Source organism: Ixodes scapularis, unplaced genomic scaffold (assembly GCF_016920785.2).
Source record: "Ixodes scapularis isolate PalLabHiFi unplaced genomic scaffold, ASM1692078v2 PGA_scaffold4__175_contigs__length_147842914, whole genome shotgun sequence".
Lineage (NCBI taxonomy): Eukaryota > Metazoa > Arthropoda > Arachnida > Ixodida > Ixodidae > Ixodes > Ixodes scapularis.
In genome coordinates, this window is record NW_024609879.1 from 146,667,686 (window position 1) to 146,689,653 (window position 21,968).

The 21,968-nt window shown below is 45.1% G+C and overlaps 1 protein-coding gene across 1 annotated transcript; it reads right to left on the reverse strand.

Annotated features, from left to right (window-relative positions):
* Positions 1–212: 212 nt before the first annotated feature.
* Positions 213–21,942, reverse strand: LOC8029845 (cleft lip and palate transmembrane protein 1 homolog). The gene is made up of 11 exons (XM_029966779.3): positions 21,698–21,942; positions 18,498–18,746; positions 15,591–15,749; positions 14,859–14,976; positions 13,600–13,685; positions 11,611–11,831; positions 9,560–9,792; positions 7,356–7,642; positions 4,665–4,800; positions 3,865–4,032; positions 213–1,562 (listed from the first exon to the last, which is right to left on the reverse strand). Exons 1-11 carry the CDS (start codon positions 21,773–21,775, stop codon positions 1,357–1,359), a joined length of 1,941 nt encoding a protein of 646 aa, XP_029822639.2. The 5' UTR covers positions 21,776–21,942; the 3' UTR covers positions 213–1,356.
* Positions 21,943–21,968: the final 26 nt, after the last annotated feature.

Consider the following 21,968-nt stretch of genomic DNA (forward strand, 5'->3'; position numbering starts at 1 on the left):
AAAGATCTGAAATGGTGTATTTTTAGGTCAATATACGTACATAGCTTCGATTTTCACAAGTTCTTTACACTATACATCTTCAATTTTCTGTACAACGAAGGGATGCTGTAATTCAAGGTCTCTGGAAAAAATATGTATATAAAAGAAAAGGAAAATCGGATAATCTTATTTTTACACTTGTGTGGTGCATTTAAAAAACTTTTGAACTACAAAAAAAAAAAAAGAAATTGTGCACAAATTGATTTTCATTTGATCCGGTCTTTGTGTTTCTATCGTTTGCTAGTACATATCCTGCAATTTCTCGTACAAAAAAATGGCTGATAGTTTTCTCGGAATGAGCTGCAATTTGGGGGCACAAGCCAAACAAGCGCAGCGCTGTTCAGCATCCAGTTCATGCACAAGGTGTAGCAATACCAGACATCACAGTCCTGAAATAATTATAGTAGCTCCATTACACTAAGTTTGGCCACCAACACAACATCAAAAAAAAAAAAAAAACTACACCCCAAGGTGTTCAAAAACAATCGCTAGAAATCGTTGCCTTCCTTTTTTTGTTGCACCTTTCCTTGCTGCAACATCTGAAACGGCTTTTCAAGTTTTCAACAAGATTAACCACACAAGTTTTTCACAACATCCGTCTTTACAGTCCATTACAGTTGAAGTCGCCGACACTGACCCTGCCACATAAGAAGGTTTAAGAAGTCGAAGGCAAAGCTGTCTTCAACAGAGGAGATGTAGTCACTTTCACAAGATGTTCAAACATGTTTCCAAGCACACGACAAAAAGAAACTGCTTCCAGCTACATAACTGGAGATGCTCTTGCTTAAAAAATGCTTGACTAAGGTAACACTGTCTGGAAAAATCCTTGTTAAACAAAGCTTATCGGAGAAAAACAACAACAATGACATTTTCAACAAAAAAGATGGCTGTTTCTAACAAGATCATGAAGAATGCCTTCGATCAATGAATAGACGAAGCATGTTTGAGACACAAAAAGAAAATGTTTTCTATGAAATCGAAGGAGACAAAGCGTTTCGGACAAAGAACACCGTCTGCCAAAACTGCACCTTTCTCTTCACAAACCAGTCCGAGGCAGCTACGCACGACTAATCTGTGCTGAACAATGACATCTTCCAACAAAACCGCCCAAGGCGAGACGTTTCGAGACAACGTCTTCCATGAAACCGTAGCAGCAGACGAAACTGTCCAAGCCGGGGAGGCCTCCAAATAAGACGTCTAATGACGCCGTTCCGGACAGAGCAGTCTTGGACAAAAACCATGCAAGATGAAGACGTCAATAAAGAGAACTTTGGTAGGGAAAGAGACAAAAAGAAAAGTAAATTCACAGGGGGTTTGTCACTCCGTCTTTTTCAGCTCCGCCGGCTTTGGAGAGTCTGCCAGCGGCAGCGGCTGGTCTCCGGACGACGACGGCAGGTCGCCGTTCGCTTGGTCGGACGTCGTCGCACCATCGTTGTCCACGGCGCTCGTGCCAAACTCGTTGACTCTGGTGGGGTCGACCCGGTAGATCCAGCGCTGGTAGAGGAATATTAGGAAGACAATGTCTGCGGAGAGAAAGAAAAAAACGGCATGTCGTTACTGTAACATACCTGCCAACTCTTCCGAATTTTTCGTAAAATGTACGAATTGAGACTAATTTTACGATTTTACGAATCTTGCTTCAAATCTTACGAAAAATATATTTTTTAATTTTTTTTTTTTTCTTTTTGTCTTGTAACTCCGTTGTTGGCGGTAGCTTCACTGCCACAAGAGGACGATAGGTACCGTCCACAGCAGGGTCGTGGTTTTTACTATCCGTCTATCCAGTGGCCACGGATCGAAAGCCAATCCAAAGCTCAAAGCCTCTGTTCGTATGTTCGGCGGTGCAGGGGTGCACGTTGGTTCGGCGTGTTCAGACGTTGTTGGGACTCGTTGTTTCGGTCAGTTTCGAGGCGAGAAGTACGGCGTCTGTGTTTGTTGCACGTGTAACTGTAGCATTCTCCTGGTCACTTTGGCTTCGCGGCGCAATGCTGAACTCAAAACCTCAAAAGAGGTACTTTCGGGTGTTCCTGAAGTCCTGCACGTCGAAATTTCTGTGCTTCGTGCCGCCCAAAAAGCGAGAGAAGTTCGGATTTTGGAGCACGTGCACGTGTGATGTAAGCGTTTCGCGCGCTGGCCAGGCTGACATTAAGCTGCACATCGCTTCGCGTACCCCCCCCCCCCCCCGCGGCTGCGGGACTTTTACGAATTTGGAAGTCCACAGGTTGGCAGGTATGCTGTAATTTCTTGTGTAAAAAGTCCTCCGCCGAAAAATGGCCCATCCCATTTTTTTTTTTTTTAGCTAAACACTGATAGGCAGCCTTAGAACAGTGCACACTAAAGCTTCGCGTACGCAAACAATGGCATTGTTGTCACTGCGCGCGCGCCAAACGCTAACCACGTTTTGCGTGTGGTGTTTTAGTGTACGCTATTTTTTATAAGTTGCGCGCGCATGCAAAGAGTTTCTGCATTCCTCCAAGGAGGATTCGTGACGAGAAGTTGGCTAAAGCCAAGACTAGCACAGTTGGAAAATGGTGGCTACCAGGACCGCAGCAGCTGCGGCGGCTGGCGCTGCTTCGGCGGTCGTCGTGAGCATGATCGCGGCACCCTCGCGACTGCGATTTTCGATACAGGACGACATTGCGCTGTTACGGGAGGTGCACTTTATAAACGGTTTGGAAGACCCAGCAAGGTGGGCAACCATCGCCGGCAACTCGCTGCATGCGACGCGCAAACGTTTCTCAGCAAAGGTACGGTATGCGAAGGTCGGTATGCAAGACCTCGCTTGCCGAGGCAGCGCAGAGCCATATATGGGAGAGTACGACCAGTTTATCATCCCGCGCCGTAATGCCCCCTTCCCAAGTGAGCCAATCAGCCGGCGGCGCGGAGCGAGAGGCGCAAGCGCATGCGCGTGAACTTCCGGCTGCTCCCAGCTGGGCACGGAGGGCCGCCATTTTCATTCATTCGTCCGGTAGAATGCATGGGATTGGCATCTAAATTTCGGTTATTTCCTTTTATATCGCTGGCCCTGGCAAGAAAAAACGAGTCTAAAATGTTACTCTGAACCAAAACACTTTTTTCTCAAGTTGCAGCATTTCGCACGTGAAATAAAAATTGTCACTATCTTGGTGGCGCTGCAGGCACGAGATGCTTGGGGTTTTCTGTCGCAGCGGAGAAACGCTATTCCGAAACACCTTTTCGTGCCATGCGCTAACGCAAGCGCTAAATTTAGCGCTAAAATTGCGTATGTTATTCTAAAACTTCTCAAGTTTTAGAATGTGACGAACCTGTGACGAGCGAGTTTATAGCAGGTGTTCTCGCACATTTATTCCACCACGAAACCGGAGTTTACCATGTCCGCGATCTGCGCGGGTGATGCCTGTGATGTGCGAGTTCGTGGCAGGGTCCCGCATGTTTTTTGCACCGTGAAATGCGAACCTACTGTATCCGCGACTTGCAGCATCGGTTCCCGTGACTTGGGAACTAGTAGCGAGTACCTGTGTGCTTAATGCAGACTGTGGAATGCATATTTTCCATGCCTGCATTCCTGCATTATGCAGTTCACATTGTTCCTTTGCCAAGACTGTAGCCGAAGCTACAAGAGCGAGATACGAGACATCGGTTTTGGAACGTTTTTCCGCAGAATGAGCGCAGGCTAACACGTGCTTGGTGCTTTGAGCAAGTCCCCAGATTGCCTACCCATATTTTTAACCGTTTATCTCTTCATTGTGGGTGGGCGTTTAATAGGGATTCTACGGTGTATGCCCAACATCTAGGTTACCGTAACGATTCTACTTCCATTACCGCACGGTATGTGGCGCCACTCACCATCCCTGAAGCAGCCCAGCCGGTACATGGTGGGCATCTTGATGACGAAGGCGAAGATGTCGTCTATGAAGGTGTTGAGGAACTTGTAGGTCAGCATGCGCCAGGGCAGGTGGGCCACCGACTTGAGCTTGTAGTTGATGAACAGCTGGGGTGTCATCATAATGAAGCCTGCATCGACAGTGGCACCGCAGGTTGGCACGCTACTACTTCGCCTTGAAAATGTTGCGCGCCATCGTTGTGTCTGCTTAAGGCCTACGGCTCTGCTGACTCATCTTTCACAGAGGAGTGTGCTTGGTTCATTGACTGATAGTGACTGATGTGTAGGATGACTTGCACAGTGACCAACGTAGCACTTCCAAAAGAGTCTATCACCTTAGTAATAGGGCAATTAATTGTTGCGAATGAGCTGGGCAGATGCCCTATGTGTGTGACATCGCAGTCATGTGACATCATGATTCACGTGACATCATATCATGACACCCAAACATGACATCATCAGGTTGCATGACCTGTGTGTCGGCCAAGCATGTCACTTTTTTTTTTTCATAAAACCCAGCCCTATAACAGATTCTGTGTTACAACAAAGCACAGACGCAAAGCAAGTACGCAGACATGCAGTAATCAATAGTTACACAATCATTAGGATTGCACGCAAAGATCTTTATAATTTTGCTGTCAACCCACATGGGCCAACATGGGCCACGGTGCAAACACGGTCAATTGTACCGCAAAATCGACGAAACTAGCCTGTGCAACTGCAGCGACATACACTACATGGAGCCACAGGCTGAGAGGCTCACCGAACGTCAGCAGGAATCCATACATGACCCCCAGCACCCAGGAGTACCAGCTCTTGTGCTCCAGGTACATGAGGGAGTACACGCAGTACGCTGCCAGGAGGGGAAACAGTGCCCACGACAGGTACTTGAAGGCCATCTGCACAGGTACGCAGGCGAGAAAACGCACAACCGGTGACTGAGTGCACCACGACGCCAGACATCGATGAGGTCGGTGCATACGGTTTGGGCACATAATGTTGGCTGTTCTCAAATTCGTTTTAGTTTCTTCGTATCTAAAAAGAATAGTGTCACTTAGATTCATGGAAATAGCGGATTTGGAGTTCAAAGTGAATAGCGGTTTTTGCAAAATATTTTCGATTAAAATATCAAATAGTTTCTTAAGTTTTTTCACTACTGCACCATGCTTAAACGAAAACTTAGCTGAACTCGTGAAGATTGTTCCCAAAGTTTTCAGTGGAGCGTTTCATGGCCAAGTTAATTTTAATCTAACTATATGGACTGTGGCCTCAGAAAGTCCAATGCCTACATTGAGATGGCAATTAAATGATTTATTTAACGTACAATTAGACCTATAGAGACGTCCAGCTATACCTAATCAAGGGAATTTATATATCTTGCGATATGCAAACATGTTTTCTTCTTCACTCCCGAATGTGAAGGAAAAAAATTAAAAAGACAATCACGTATGATTAATAGAGGTTGTCAGGGCATCTTCTGCCTAACATACAATCATGTGAAGTTTGTAGTTTTCGAAGCGTTGATCACGGCAAGTTAGCCCTGTTGAACGCGCTCCTCAGCGAGACCCCGCTGCGCTGTGGAGAAGCAGCACCCATGAAAGCAAGCCCCGCGGGCATTGGCATTGCTTCTCCACAGTACACCGGGGCTCGGTAGGGAAGTGCGCTCAAAGGGGGCAACTTGCCACAATCTGCACTTAAAAAAATTGTAGAGCCCTTCCACTTCACATAAAGATGGAGGACCAGCGATGCTTTCATTTACGACGTCTAGGACAATGCCTAGAGGATGACGCCTAAAACGACTTCGAGGACGACGCATAGAGGACGTCGTCTAGGACGACCTCAAGGACGACCTCGAGGAAGACCTCGAAGATAACCACAAGGACGACACCTAGAGGACGACTACGAGGACTTCTAGGACTACCTCGAGGACGATGCCTAGAGATGATAACAAGGGATCAGGACCTCACTATCTAATAATGCCAAGGAAACCTGACTCATGTTGGTTGCCCCATTTTTTTTTTTTTTGTATTTATTCATACTTGCCACGACCAATGGGGAGTTTTCTGTCAGCATCTGCGGACACATTTTTCCCCATATCCTAGCGCATAACAGCGTTGATGTAAAAATACAAACATGGCGGTTCATCTCAAAGTGAATGTCAAATAGCACGTTATTTGAAACTACAAGCAGAAAATTCGAATATTCTCACAATCCTAGATCATTCTTTGAACTGAAGTGCGGGCCACTACAACTGGTCAGTTTATAGACGCTCCCCTTCGGGATCCCAGTTATTGTACGGCGCCTGAAATGCATCCCCGACTCGTTTGTTTACTGCGTCCTCAAAAGTGGTCCCTGAATTTCCGCCCCACAATGTGGCGGAAGCGTCGTCCTGTTGCGTGCCACAATCCTGGCGGTGTTGAGCCACAGGTCTACCTCCGGCTCGACAGCCCACGGAAGTATCGGCAGCCAGGAGCCAAGACGCCGCGACTACGGCGACACTCGCGTTCGCTCATACTTTTTGCCGGAACTTCTACGTCCAACCGCCGGGACTGCAACAACCGGCAGCACAACACTCCGGTTCCTCCGACGTTGTTTGTTGCCACTTCGGGACCAGTTTAGATGCGCGGGCAGTATAGGACGCCAAGCACACCAGTCCGAGACGTGTTCTAGCCACCGTGGTTCAATATCGCCTTTAATCGAGTCATTTAAACAGACAGATTGGTTTCTTCATGTTATGTACGTCCCTAGCTTCTAAAGGAAGTTTAGAAAAAAACGTAATTGAGGCTCCGGCATACGCAATTTGTTTATATTCAAGATACAAAGTACATTGCAAAATAAAATGAATGCACAAAAAAAAAAAAAAAAAAAAAGCTAACTAAGTCGGCTAAGGGAGCTGATATTAAGAGTATCTAAAAAGAACAGCATCCCTCAATGCAGCAAATCGGGTGGGAAGAAGGTTCCGGTCGTGTGCAGTGTTCGACGTGTAAATGAAACGTTGATAGTGTTAACTCTCGGTACGCCAACCTTACAAGAGTCGTCGAGACGAGCCGAGTGATGAGACGGTTCAAGGATGAGTTTCTAGCGGAGGAACGGGTTACGACGAGAAAGCTCGTGGAATAAACACGGAAGAGCATTTTTAAGGGCAGGAAAACAAAGCGGGTGATGCTAAGGTTGCTTTTATGTTAGTTACGCTCACTGTACGACGATAATTAGTCGAGATTAAACGAGTCGCCCGGTTTTTAATGGCTTCCAATGTGGTGATCGGATTTTGATGGCCAGGATCCCATACTGATGATCCATATTCTAATTCTGGACGGACCAGGCATTTCTACAAAATCAAATTTTAGTGAAGAAGGAGCTTAAAAAAAATTCCAATTCAAGCTCCTTCCAAGTTACCTTAGTTGTGGGGGCAGCGACCCAATTAGCAGACGACGTGCTTTTTCCGTCCACTCACCGTGTCGTACTCGCGGGTGGACGAGTCGACGTAGGTGGTCTTGTCGGCCATGCGCACCCTAGGGAAGATGCCGAGCAGTCGGTTCTCCCTGTCCAGGGAGATGTTGACCACCTTGTGGATCTTCCAGATGTCGATGAGGAGCCCCACAAAGACCGAGAGCCGCACCAGGGTGTTGGTGTCATTGTCCAGGATGTAGAGCAGCACCACGGCCGACTGGAACACGTTGAAAAACACCGAACGCACCGAGAGGCCTTCCAGGGACTTGCGGTTGCGCCAGAACTGGATGTCTGCAATGGGACAAGGGGAAGGGCTCAGAGGGAGAGTTGCAAATGTCGGATTTCACGGATATTGCAAACGGCTTCACTTTTATTCAAAGACGCGCTAGTTCTCCAGAACTGGCCTATCTTTGGGGATGGTGATACCGTATAAACCAGAATATAGGTCAAATTCATTTTTGAAAATGGATCTGAAAAATTTGACTGTCGTCTTATATATCAGCGGTCATTAGCGGAAAACCAAAAATAATCTCGTAACACTGGGTGGCTGAAGCCGCCATCTTGTTTTTCTTTGCAACTGCCTAGCATTCGTCCGCTTGTCATGATTCACTTTCACTTGTGCTCCTCAGTTGGTTACATCTATTCTGTTGCCGCTCCCGGAGTGATAATGAGCGGAAGTAGAAGACATTTCACGGTAGCCTTCATGAAGAAGGCAATCGCCTATGCAGAGATCCACAGGAATTTTGCAGCGCAACGAGAGTTCGGGGTATCGGTACTGGCGAGGCCAGAGACAAAAACTGGCGGCGTGCAGCCAAGGCGACGAAAACTTCACTTCGTGTAAGGGCTGCGGTGTACCCCGGATTGGAAACAAAGGTGGCAAATTTTATTCGGGATTTGTGACGTCGGAGTGCATCCATATGAAACCCTTTGAGGTCGCTCGTGCCCCCCGGCCCTCGAGGGTGCAATTCAAAGGGTCGGCATCGTCCCTTTGAATTGCCGTAGTGAACTCCTCGTCAGACGAGGGTTCTGAAGAATCTGAGTAGTAACGCTCCCACACTTCCTGTTTTATTGCGTGAGAAGCAATTAAATAAATGTGTCATGTTTTTCGTCCTTTCGTACACTTGGCCAATTTTGTTACCAAGGTAAGGTTGCATTGTTTTTGCCATAAAACCCTTTCTTTTCGCTTTTTGCAACTTGTAAATTAGGAGGTCGACCTATATTCAGTTTATACAGTAATTTTGTCCATGAGCATTGTGATGATGATAATTTTGTGGAAATTCGTGTTTAGCCGGGAAATCACACGAGTGATGATTGTATTTGTGGCGAATGGTTGCTGTACAGTTCTTGTTCTTCTATTCCCAACTTAAAAAAAAAAAAAAAAAACTCCTGAGACAATTTAGAAGGCTTATCAGTATTGTAAACGAATAATAAATAACTTATGCAGGCTCAATGTAATGTGAATTTCCTACTTGTGTCATCTGCGTAAACATTAAGGACACACTGCCGAGGTAGTGACCACATGATTGAAAGGACTGTCACTCTTCTAAGCTTCATTGTTGGCAGAACTTCCGGTGCGCCCCTTGCACAAACTTTTTAAATCGGGATATAAAACTTGAAAATGTATTATAATTACTATCTTAAAAACCATTATGTTTTTGCAACTTCTTTTAATTGGACTGGCCTCTAATGGTAATTGCCATCAATACTGCAACTGTAGCATGACCCGTAAAACCAATAATTAAAAAGTTAATTAATGGATTATAGTTAAGTAACCTGTTCATCATAACGGTTATCTCATCTAATGTTCCGCCGACTCTGATAAATATGCAATGAAAATGGCATTCGTCTAACCCTCACCACAATCCATATGCACAACCTCCTCTACTTCCTAGTTCTCCATTTCATCTACATCTCCATCCTTAATCTCTTGTTCCCCATTTCACCTGACACCCTTCCTCTTTCCCCAATACATGTGCACACCCTCTCTTATTCATTATTTCACATGCAGCTCCTCCCTTACTCCATAATTCCTCATTTCATCCGCATGTACTTCTTTATTCCCTAGTTCCCAATTTCATCTGTACACATTCCTTCATTCAACTGCCCATCTTCTCTTGTTCCCTATATCCCTAGTTCCCCAATTTCCACTGCACATCCAACCTCATCATCTTTCCTTGTTCCCCACCTCCCTATGCACTAAGCCCTCACCGCTCTTGAAGGCGAGGAACTCGAAGACCGAGTGGAGCAGGGAGACTGCCACGGTGACGGCCAGCAGGTACGGGGAGGTCTCGAGGAAGGCCTCCTTCAGGGAGTCCTTGTCCTCCTCACTCTCCTCCATCAGGTCTTGGCCAAAGAGGGAGAGCGACCGCATGCCCTGGGCAACGTACAGCTGCCACCGGAACATGCTCAGGGGCTGGAAGGTCAGCTGAAGGTCCAACCACCTACGGCGAAGAACAACACCAGAGGGACCAAACCAGTTGGATGCCGCACAACGAGACCGCTACAACATGCTACGGTATCAGCATAACAGAACAGAGAAATCTCTATATTTTGAACGAGGCTTGTCATATGTAGCAAATGTTAATCTGTTCATAAAAATAACCTTTGATATAATGAATACAGGATCAGGCTGAATGCTGTGGAAAAAACCTTATGCGTATACCCCCCCAAATGTGAGCCTCAAATAACACATAGTAGGTAGTGCAGACTCTGAATGCAATATTTGACCAGCCATCAAAGCGTCGGTCTTTTCTTATCTCCTACCGCAACACCCTCACGCTATTTTAGGGTAGGCCAGTTTATGGGGTCTTTTTGTTATAGGGAAGTAAATGGTCATCAGTTCTATTTGATAACACTCCAAGGCTTTGTCAGATGTTTGGTTGCTGCTGCAAAACTTCCTAAAAGCCGAGTTTCCAACTTAAAACTCGCTCTTGAAGATGGATGGATGGATGGATAATAACGGCTGTACCCTTTATACCGGGCAGTAGCTTGCGCCACCTAACCTAAAGACAATGACAAAAACACGATTTTCCCCCTTCAAGCCAATGCGTTTCTCTAACTATCACCAGGCCATGGAGATAATCGCCAGCCTTCCCCCATTGCAAGTTGCCAGACTTGGGGAAGACTTTACTCCGGCAAAGTACCTCACAGTGCAGGAATCATAACCGGTACACAAACCCTTCTGCAACTTGGGTGCATCACTGGGCTTAGTGATTGCGACTGTAGCTGGCTACTACTAGTTGGCTGCTACTACAGTCGAGACGAGTTATAACAAAGTCGGTTATAACGAAATAGAGGCTACAGCGAAGCGATCACGATTTCCCATTCCCTTTTGCACTTCATTACAACCGAAGTCAATTATAACAAAATAGCGAAGTGATTTTCGATGCCCGTTGACTTCATTGGGACTGGTCTCAACAGTAGCCCCCGTACTACACGTCGGCTAGTGCTAGCCAAGTACTAATAGCCGATTACTTCCTACCAGGATGGAAAACAAAAATCTGGATTTAAATTGTGATTTAAATCAGACCACTTTTACTACAATGATTTATATTAAACCTTTCACGCAAAAATGACCACAAAAATATTTTTTTAATTTACCGTTGCACTATTCTTTCATGCTTTTATGTTCATTTGTTTAGGTAGTATCTAAATCAAAAAATTATTGAGCAAAAAGATGTACATGAGGCTAAATGTGAGCAAAATGCGAGCAAAAAGCGGTGCTCTTTTGAGCAAATCGGAGCATTGAGCTTCCTCTCTACCTTCCACTTCGTTCATGGGTTATGCAATGTCCTACTTACTGCATGCAAATAAAAATGTGGAAGAAAAACACAACTGGGAAAGTAATGCCCTATTGCAAGCATATCAGAATGCGAAAGAAAAAAAAAGAAAGCTTTATAAACTAAGAAGTTTAGTTGCAACAGCAATCACGGACTGACAGCATTAATAAATGAAGGAATGAAATGGAGCACGGCAGGTTTTAGATAAAAAAAAAGTTCTCAATCAAAGCGTAATTTCAATTTAGAGTGATTGTTTATTTCGCGTCGTCACTCTCAAATTGCACGAATCTGTCGATCGACCTGCCATGCTTAAAAATACATCTATGGTAATAATAAAATCACTATTTTCTAGCTACAGCAACCTAAATAAAATTAGATTTAAATAAAATAAGTATAATTTAAACTAAATTAAAAAAAGAATGCATTCTTTATTTTATTTTACTTTGCCTAAAACTAGCTGGCTACAAGCATGAAACTCACTCTGTGGTCTCGTTGATGGCCTGGTAGTCTCGAACCAGATTCCAGTAGTCGTTGAGGTACACGATGGGGTAGTACTTCCCGGTGGTGGGCTCAAACTCCACGTACTGGTCCACGGGCATCGGAACATGGCCTGGGGTCCACGGCGTGTGGTCGTCGATGATGTTGATCGTCAAGTTGGGGTGCCAGTGGGACAGTACTTCCTCCTTCATCGCCTCTGCTTTCTGCAGCAGCGCAACGAGGTTACGTCAGTCAATAAATAGCTGAATATTAAAAAACTTTGAATAAAAAACGTTCAGCCTTTCCACTCTCGTGAAGAAAGAAGGCCAGCGAAGCTCTACTCGATACACTGCCGCAACGCGCACGCGCCTGGTTCCTGCTTCTTCCCGTCCGACACGCCGCCAACCGTTGAACCAGAGTCGGTCGCACATGGCGCACGTGACGCCAAACGGGTTCTCCACGAACTCCCTCTGGAACCTCGCCGTCGCGCCCGGGAACTGTTCAGCCGGCGTGAAGTGCAGTCGTCGCCGGGCCTCGCGCTTGCGCGAGGCTTGGCGACGACTGCACTCCACGCTGGCTGAACTCCACGCCGGCTCCGTGGCACGATCGTCGTTCATGGCGTTGGCCCGCCGGCGCCCTTTACATCGCTGGTTCTGTTCTCGGCGGAGGCTTTCCAGGCGAGTGGTGCGCTCTTCTTTGGTAAGGGAATCTGAAGCGCTGGACGCAGTGGAAGCCGAGGCATCAGCGGCTTTGCGGCAGTTGCAAACCCATTCGCGCTGCTGCGTACGTCGCCGCTCCTTCCGCAGCCAGTTTTCCTTCCCCAAAAGGGTGTGCGGCCGACCCATCCTAAATCCAAACCAAACGGATCAAAGCGTAGGGAACAGCGCGCAAAACAGACGAGGACGAAGTAACACTCGTGACGAGCGCTGCGCTGGTTACGCCTGCTTCTTCTTTGCCGTTGTCTGTTTTTCGCGCTGTTTCCTACGATGATATCCAACCAAAGCGCTCAACTATCCATTCTTCTATGATAGCTGGAAAGGTTGGCGCCATCTACGAGTGATGGCGGCAACCAGACTGGTTGTGTGCTTGCCACCGTCGCTTATAGATGGCGGTAGCTGTGCAGGTAGGTTTGTGTTGACATACCGGACACGATTTTGGGGAACCTAGCTCTTAACAGCTCCGCTGTAAAAAAAAAAAGTGTAGATGGAGCAGTAGACGGTTACATTGTCAATATCTCAATGATGTTAATTGTCAGGTTCATGTGTCAGAGAGACAGTACATCTTCCTTCATTGCCTCTGTTTTCTGCAGCAGCACAAAGTTCCAGGGACGAAGCCAATAAATAACTGAGTACCAAATAAATGCAAGGTGTTCTTTTTAAAATGATAATAGCTACAATTTAGAGCAGCCAATATCTCCATTAATTGTATTTGATAAAATACTGAAGAGCAAGAGCACTGGTCAAGCAGCAACACCCACTGTAGTCCTAGTACATGTTGCTTGACAGGCATGATCCGTCAGTGGGTCGGGACTTGAAGCTTGGGGACTCAATTAACCCAAACATACTTAAAGGAAAAATAGCCGCCGTATTTCGGGCGCTCGACACAATGGTAAGAATAGTTAAGAAGGAAACGCCTCAAATATACCACTCGCCGACAAATTCCATAAAACATGGCCCGTAAAATGGCGTCCGCTTTCAATTCAGAAACTAATTTTGTCCAATGCGGTTAGATTTGGGTACAAGTGTATACAGAGTAGCTAAAAACACGTCAGAGGTCACTCCTTGTGAACTAGCAAGTGAGCAAATTAAACAATCGGAAAACACAACTTCCCCAGGAAGTTTGGTCAGAGTCGGAATGCGGCGATGTACATGACGCCTTTCATCTTTTTTGAGTGACCTAGACTTGGAGGCAATTTAGGCTTCTATGGTGTCCTCTCTTAAAGTAAATTTATCAACAATGACTGACCAATCCGACCGATAATCAGTACATCACCTCAACCATCTCGGGCGTTGCTGCGGTCTCTCCGGTCAGCAAGTTCTGTGTCCGCTTGTACCTCAGTTTCTTGTATTTGTTCAGCTCTGCAAACGAAACATGCGACTATCATTGACCATCCACTCACAAATGCTCTAAACAATAAAACAATGGCTACAAAAACTGCTTACAAGACAAAAAAAAAAAAAATCAACATTTGAAGCATACTATGATCTATTTAACCCGAAACTGGGGCAGAAGTAAAAAAGTTTGAGGGTCATTGAAAAGAAACAGGGACAGATGTCTCTTTCTGTACCACTGTCAAAATTTTTGTTCTCCTGCCCCAGTCTCACGTTAGATACAATAGTCTTGTGATAATTCATCTCGGATATTTTATACTTCTGCTGAATTCAAACAAATTTCGAAGTTTTTGTAGTTCTGCTGATAAGTCGCTTAATCTGAACGGCATTTTTGTGCAATTCATACTTTTTGCTCCTGCAGCTCCGTTCAGTGCACTGCAGAGGTGTTGCTTCTCTGCAATGCACTGGTGCTTGCTGAGAAGCTCACTCAACGGGGCTCAAGTGGGTGCACATGGGCTATGAAAATGGGCACCACGCAAAAGTTTCCATAGCAACTTGTGCAAACGCTACGACGTGGTGGCATGGCATAGCTCCACGTCATAATGCATGTGCAAGTTGCTATGACAACTGACAAGCGGTGCCCGTTTTCATTGCTCAAGTGTCCCCTGCTTAATAGTCGACATTAGACAACTTCTTGGCCCGATGAACAAACTTTTGTTTTCAGTTGTCACGTGCTGTCTAAACAGCACATGACAACTGTGTGGCCTACCTGCTTATGATCAGTAGGCCTATGCAGAGGAAATGATCAGGTATATGCTTTGTATGTGTAGCCATTCATATAGCAAGTCATACTGTTATCTTGCATCATATTTGGAGAAATTTCTGGCAATTCCAACTTTTGATAATTCGAACAAAGTTTGTGGCTCCCTGGAGTTTGAATAAATGAGTCTACTGTAGATCATGGTAAACTTCCACCAGCTCGCCTGCACACTGACTGTATTTTATTAATTTGAAGCATTCACATTATGTGAGGATATTAGTTTAGGCCCATAATGAGAACAAAGCAGTTTCACACCTTACATTTTACTCGAATCAAGATGCATAATGCGTAAAAATGGTGTTAGCCAATGAAACAAAAAGGAAAAAAGTCGGGAAGCAATGAATTCAAATCTCGGAGTTCGCCGACAACTCCCCACTTACGCTTCTTCCGGTAGATCGTGTGAGTTTGCGAGTAGTCCTTCCCGGCCTTTGGATCGGGTGAATAACCGCTGAGCACAAAGTAGACGTGCAGAAAGACAGTGCCGTTGTTTTTAACTTTCTGGAAGAACGAAGGATGCACGTAAACAAAACCGTAACCCTGTTACATGACGCGGTACTAGGCATTGCAGGCCTCCATTGGCTATATCAAACCCAATAACAGCGAGCTACACAAAAATAATATAATAAACATATTTACGCTTCATTTTTATTTGAGAAGTGTATAGTATTTCAGGGAACAAACAGACCTCCGACCAAAGATCCAGGTGGTTAAAATGAATAGAACTGAACTAATATCTTTTTATAGGAGTTGACAGAACACAGATCTAGAAACAATCAATCTTTTAGAATACTTTTTTAACTATGGAAAAGGGGCCACTGAACGTTTTACAGAGCACTGAAGATAATATAGAAAATAGGTTGGCTCAAATTGCCTCATTTTCACTACACAAAGGAACACTTTCTCTAAAACTAGATGTTCAAAAAAAAGGACATTATTTAGCCATGCCTTTCCCTTTCAGGAAGGGTGTCCCTAAAAGGGACAAGAGCTCTCCAAGTTGTGCAAAAAGACAGCAGCCAACTTTGCGATTCCTTCAAAATAACACCCAATGCAAAAAATTGAAGGACACACTCAAGAAAAAAATGCTATGAAAAAGTGTACGGAGAGCGACCTGCCTCGGATGCCCTGAACCTGGTGTTAGTGGTGTAGGTGGCATCTCCGTTGGGTCCTCCTTGCCAGTCCCCGTAAACAATGTGCGTCTGCTTCCACACTAGGGAACCAGGGTCGTTGAACTGGTCAAACTTTGAATCTTCAGAGATGTACACATGCATGTCCTGGAAAAAAAAAATATATATATATATTGATATATATATATATATGGCAACAGACATGTTTGTTTTAGATGCTTCTGCATCCAGGTGATGGAATAATTTATTTTGCCAGAAACTCCTGAACCAGAACACAAAACTTAGCTGGATGCACCGACGGTTAAGACACAAAAAATACAAGGTATGGCAGTTACTCTAAAAAAAAAGAAAAAACACTGCACTCTCAGAACCAATTTTTTAAACAGCCCAGAGAGGCCATGTATATCACCAAATTCACTGTCCCCCCAAAAAGAAAAAAATAATGAATGTAATATTTAGCTTGGGAGACAGATTTTAAGCTCATATCAATGTTATTTGCTCGCCCGTGTAAGCTCAAAACCAGCTGGCATTTGGAGGTCAATGTCTCTGGGATGTCAAGGTAGGAGTAATTTTGTCAGCCTCCCACTGGCTGGAGGGTGCACAGGGAAGAGTACGCCCAATGCATACCTCTCCCCCGCACCTCGTCGTGCTGTCAAAAGAAGTGAAAAAAAAACAGAGAGGAAGATTGGCCTGAACACAAATTCTATCCACTGCTATAGCTACGTTGTCTCTGGCTGCATAAACCTTGTCACACACAAAAAAAAAAAAAAGAGAGCAGATGAATTTAAAATTGAAAATAGACATTTAATGAGGCAAGCTTGCACTTGCAACATAAAGGGGCGACTGGCTCGGTGGAATGCATAATCACACCTTCTATGCACAGGCTATGTTCAGGAATGTAAACCAGAACAGATGATAACAGTCAAGAGCAAATTGGAACTTTTCAGAAGAGGCAAGGACTTTCCACAGGAGACAAGAAAAAGAAAAAAGTGGGCCAGCAGGGTTTGATCCCGATACCTTCGTGTGGCAGCCACATGCAAAGCCGACTCAGCTAAGCACACGCCACTATTTCACAGAGTCTTCTTAAAGGGGCCCTGCAATCATATTTAAGTGTCTACCTTTTTTGCGGTTTCCATGTCTCTTGGGGTTCGGGCAAGCCAGCGGACACGGACAAAGTAACTAAATATCAGTCCGTCATATTTTAACCGGACGACGCGAAAACCTCCTCCATTTACGAGGGCGACCCGCGTTGCCGAAAGCGCACGAAATGTGATGTCTTTGGTCCTGGGCTTACTACTGGTCAGAGCCGCCAAAAGCTCCTTTTTAGTCTAAATACAAAATATAAGTGGCACGAAACTTTTCAATTATTTATGAAGGTAGTTTTGTTCAGTATTTTAGATCAGAAAAGAAAAAAATGCAGTTTATGAAGTCCAGAAAACAGAACTGACCCGTCGACATACCCACCACCAAGCGGTAAAAAAAGGTGGCGCATACTAGAAAGGAATAGTGGGATCAGGCTCCGACGAGCGGCGAGCAAAGAAAGGTCTTGGATGTATGTGGCGGCGCTGCGGTCGTTTACGGACTCGAGGATCCGACCGGTTCCGAGCATTCCGAAGGCCTTCAGCGCACGTTTGGCTTACCATTTGGCCGTTTTACGGTATGGCAGCACAAAGTGGCTCCCGTTTTGAACTGATCTTTGCCCCGTGTTTGCTGTCGTTTGTGGCCAATGAAGTGTCATGCCAAATTAGTGTTTAATCGTGCAGCAAATGCAATGCGAGCCGCCCTGGCTGCCCGCTTCATACAGCCTATCCAGAACATGCTTTAGTGGCGTCCTCTCGAGCCATCGACACAAAGTGCGGCAGCCGTGAGTGCCCGCTGAGCTCACTACCCCTCCTCAAGTTCACGGCCAGTCAAACAACCTTATTTTTTGCTTGTTTTTGTAATTTTGATTTGCCTATAACTTCTAAAATAAAGCGAATGCTCAGGTTCGGTGCAAATTAAAAACCAGTAAAAAAGTCATTGCAGGGCCCCTTTAACGCACACCAGCTCAGGACCAATAGACTATCAGCAAACTAGTCAATCTTGGCCCGATCGACGATCCACTGGCAGTCAACCTCTACCTAGGGTGACCAGATGTCCCGTTTTGGCCGGGACAGTCCCGTTTTTGAGGTACATTGCTGCCGTCCCGTCTTTTTATCCCAATATAGAATCATGTCCCGTTTTCGCAGGAGTACATAGTTTCGAAATTGGCACCAAGCGAGTAGAAGCAAACCGAAACTATGCCTGTTCATTACAAGTATATTTTACAAAAATAACCGTAGGTACTTTTAAATATTTACTCAGAGTGTAAAATTGAGAACTGTTCTTTCCACAAACAGCTTTTCTCTCGCGAAGACGCGTGTGTAGAAAGAAATATTTTTTAGTTACTGGATATTGCACAGAATCATGTAGATATGGCAAAACATGTAGAATCTTATTAAATTCTTTCTCCCAATCTCAAACTTTAGTACCCCCCGCCCTTTCCACTGGGATTTCCCGTTTTCTAGCTTGAGGAATATGGTCACCCTACTTCTACCCAATAGACAAACCACGAGCGAGTCGATCTCTGTCCAATAGACAATCTACAAGCAAGCCGATCTCGGCCTGATTGACAATCCACAGGGAAGTCAATCTCTGCCCAATAAACAATTTGCAAGCCAGTTGATCTCTGTCCAATGGACAATCCACAAGCAATTCTATCTCTGCCCGATCAACAAGCCAATATCTGCCCAATACGTAGACGATCCACAAGCAAGTCAGCTCAACTTGATCCGCAAGTAAGTCAACAATGGTTTGGTTTTCAATCCACAAGTCAACTTCGGCATGATCTACAATCCGCGAGTAAGTTAATCTCACCATGACCGTGCCATTGGGGAAGAGGTTGGACGAAGCTGCGGGTGTTCCAGGGACAGTGCCAGTCGTGCCCGGTGTCGCGGTCTGGTTGGCCGGGCTCGACCTGAAGAAGCTGGTCATGAAGTAGATGATGGCCGCGCGCACCAGCAGTCCCTTGGCGACAGACCAATAGGAGAAGGCTTGTTGGGCAGCCGCGGGTTGCCCATTGTTGTCCACATCTTGGTTGTTGTTGCCATTCTGTTCGACGGCCGTCTGCGAGATATGAACATATCAGTCTAGCATAAAACAGTAAATTCTAAATCTTCTCTATACCTTGTTGGCTTTCGTTTGCACAATTCAGTACATCAAACTCGTCAGATACATTCATGGCATATTCCCCAATCATATACTAACTTTGGACATCGAGGATTTAAGTATGCACTGCCGGAACCACTAGATCATCTTGCATACTTAGAAACTGACATCACATCAGCAGTGTTCGGAAGACATTGTACTTAAAGTATTACTTCAAGTAGGTTTGGGAAACTTGTACTTTACTTGAAGTACATTCTCTGAGTATGTACTGGTACTTTACCTAAAGTATTTTTTTCTGGTACTTTCCGAGGAAAGTACAATTTCCGACTTTAAAGTACATTCTACAAGTTTGGTTTTGTTAAATTTGTATCACGAAATGATGCTTTGTCAACTCCGAATAAATACTGGGAGGGATATTCTACTCTCACCAGAAACGTGAGCAGACGACACACCGCTCCGTTTGTTCTGGGGGCGGCTTTCTCAAAGCTTTCTGAACTGTCGCTACTTCTCAGTCGGTCAGGGCAAGCGAGGAGGTTTAAAATATTTGGAGAGCAAAATTAATCATAATGTAGCACCTAAGACTGCGGTGCGGGAAAATTAAATTTTCAAGCCGAAGTAAAAGACAACAGAGGAGAACGTCACAATGTTTTGAGACATTCTCTTTTGTCTTTTCCTTCTATTTGAAAGTTCCTTCATTTTTTCACACCCCAATCCCAAGTGTCATATTATGATTAATTATCACCAGCTTGCTTGCACACGCACTGTTGTTTTTTTCTATTAAAGAGAGGACATTCCTCTATGAGTGCAAGCGGCGCCAAATCCAGAAGAAGGACTTCTGAATTTAGCTCCACTCCTGAAAATAACTACTCTATAGTCACTTGACTTTATCAAGTATCCACCGCTGGTTTTAAAAATAGGTTATACACCCTTGATTACCCCTGGGCAATGCATGCCAGTTAAAAAATCACTGTATAGGGGAATGAAAAAGCATCATGAAAGATTTTGTAGAAATACTCGTACTTTACTTTGAAAGTACAGTGCTAATCACACTTGTCTATAACGCGCGAGCGTGCGGCTTTCTCCGGGGAGCGCTAGACTGGTGGCATTCGTGGAAACTAAGCTAGTCACGTGGCGCAACATAGAACGCCCCGCTCGAGGGGTGCCCTGCCCAGTCTATCAGCTGGCGGCGAACGCGGAAGGCTGCTCGCACGCTTTTTACAAACATCATTGCTCGTACTATAAACAAACTAAAGCATGAAGGCGTATCAACGATGCCGTCATAAAAACAGATATATCATAAAGCACTTCACTTTTATCGCTTATCAAGCTGATAGTGTGGGCAGGACACCCCTCGAGCGGGCCGTTCCATGTTGTGCCACGTGACTAGCTTAGTTTCCGCGAATGCCAACAGTCTAGCGCTCCCCGGAGAAAGCCTCACGCTCGCGCGTTATAGACAAGTGTGATTAGCACTGTACATGGTGTTTTTCAGTAGTTTACTTCATGTACATTGCACCCAGTGTACTTACTACTTTGCTTGAAGTACATCATGTCTCATTTACTTTGTACTTTACTTGAAGTACTTTTTAGATGTACTTTACTTAACATTGCACCTCAGTAAACAAAACTGCCATACTCAACATTGTATAAAACCGTCCATAGTCTATGCTTTTTTCTTTTATTATTATTAATGCTATTTCTTTTTAGTGTTGTGTGGTCGTTGTTTGCCTTGCAGGGGTAGCGAGGGCACGTCAAGCAGCGATTTGGGACTGGCAGAATGCTTGATTCTGGGTAAGAGTATGTGCCCAACTAACATTCAACAAGAGATGTTTTCAACAAAAACAGTCCTCTCTTAGCAGAAGAATTTCCAGAGATCGGCTTTTTTCGGTTATGACCGATTTTGTCGTTTTGACACTGCCACATGTTTATCGGTGGTTTACGGTTAAAACCGCAAAGCTTACGGCCTAGTTACAGAGGACACACTGCAATCGTGTAGTCATGCAGAGCCCTGCACAGTGCTATGCCAGGTGTTATAAGCTTCCTATCGCATACAGAATGAAAAAAGAAAAAGTAAAACATGGGCAGTCTGCTGATGCAAGTAATACATTCCGGTTTCGACCTCCGGGTGAACACCCGAATCAGACACAAGCTGCTGCACCATAAAAGTTTCGGTCCTTGCGTTACGTCACCACGCGTCGCGCATGCGCAGATCGGGTACCGCGAGCACCAAGGTCCATGCCGTCGAAACGCGTACACAATGAAAAGCTGGACAATTACGGAAAGCGATAGAAAGAAGAGAAAGGAGAAATATTGCGAAAGCAAGTAACTGAATAAGGGAAGTCGCAAAGTGACTGTCTTAGGATATCTTATCCGCGAAAAATACTTTATGACAAGACGTTTGAAGCGCAGCGTATCTGAGGGGTCGGCAGCGTTTACTACGTCACAATAATTGAGTCACCGTATTTCTGCGAGCAGGTGCACCAGTGTGTCATTAGCTTCTCAAAAAAAGAACAGAACATTTTCCGAATTTTGACGACAGCTTCGCGATAACGGTGCCGAGTCCTTGAGAAATTATTCTTCAGTGAAATTCCTAGCGTTCCTCATAAACGTCCGAGTCGGTCATTTTAGGGGACATTCTCTGTATTGTGGAAGTTTTATATAACGAAAAGATGCTAAGAAAATTTTGCTTTCAGACCATGCGCAGTGCTTTGCGCATAGGCTGACTACGATCGCGCAGGAATATTTTACGTTAGGATATTGTTTCCAGAGCAAACGAGTCAGCCTAGCAACAGGTATTCGAGTCGTATATGAACGTTACTTTCAATGAGTAGCGAAGAAAAGTGAAACGACGTAAACGATAGCTAATATATAGGAGAAACGAACTAAGTAAATGACTGAATGGAGTCTCTCACCGGTTGATTGGGGGTAGGATTCGAAACTGTCCCGTTACTGGATTGGACGACGGCTCTGGAATCCGCGTTTTCGGTCATCGCATCGGTGAGTTTGTGACAAAGAGAATGATTCTGTGGAGTCCCGATGGAAATTTAAAGACCGGTTAATCTACTGCGACGAACTCGCAGCCGCTGATGTGCGAGGTACGCACGACCACGACAAACAAGAAATCGACCCCTACCCAGTGTTGCTTCACTGCACCTTTCACCGTTTCGGAGTTTGGGACTTCTC

What these genes read in the sequence shown, in the direction of transcription:
- LOC8029845 (XM_029966779.3), bottom strand. Translation starts at nt 21,775, where the DNA reads ATGACCGAAAACGCGGATTCCAGAGCCGTCGTCCAATCCAGTAACGGG. An exon ending in CACGATCTACCGGAAGAAGC is followed by an intron (nt 13,686 to 14,858) that starts GTAAGTGGGGAG and finishes TTTCGTTTGCAG; the next exon opens with AGCTGAACAAATACAAGAAA. An exon ending in TGGATTCCTGCTGACGTTCG is followed by an intron (nt 4,033 to 4,664) that starts GTGAGCCTCTCA and finishes CTGTCGATGCAG; the next exon opens with GCTTCATTATGATGACACCC.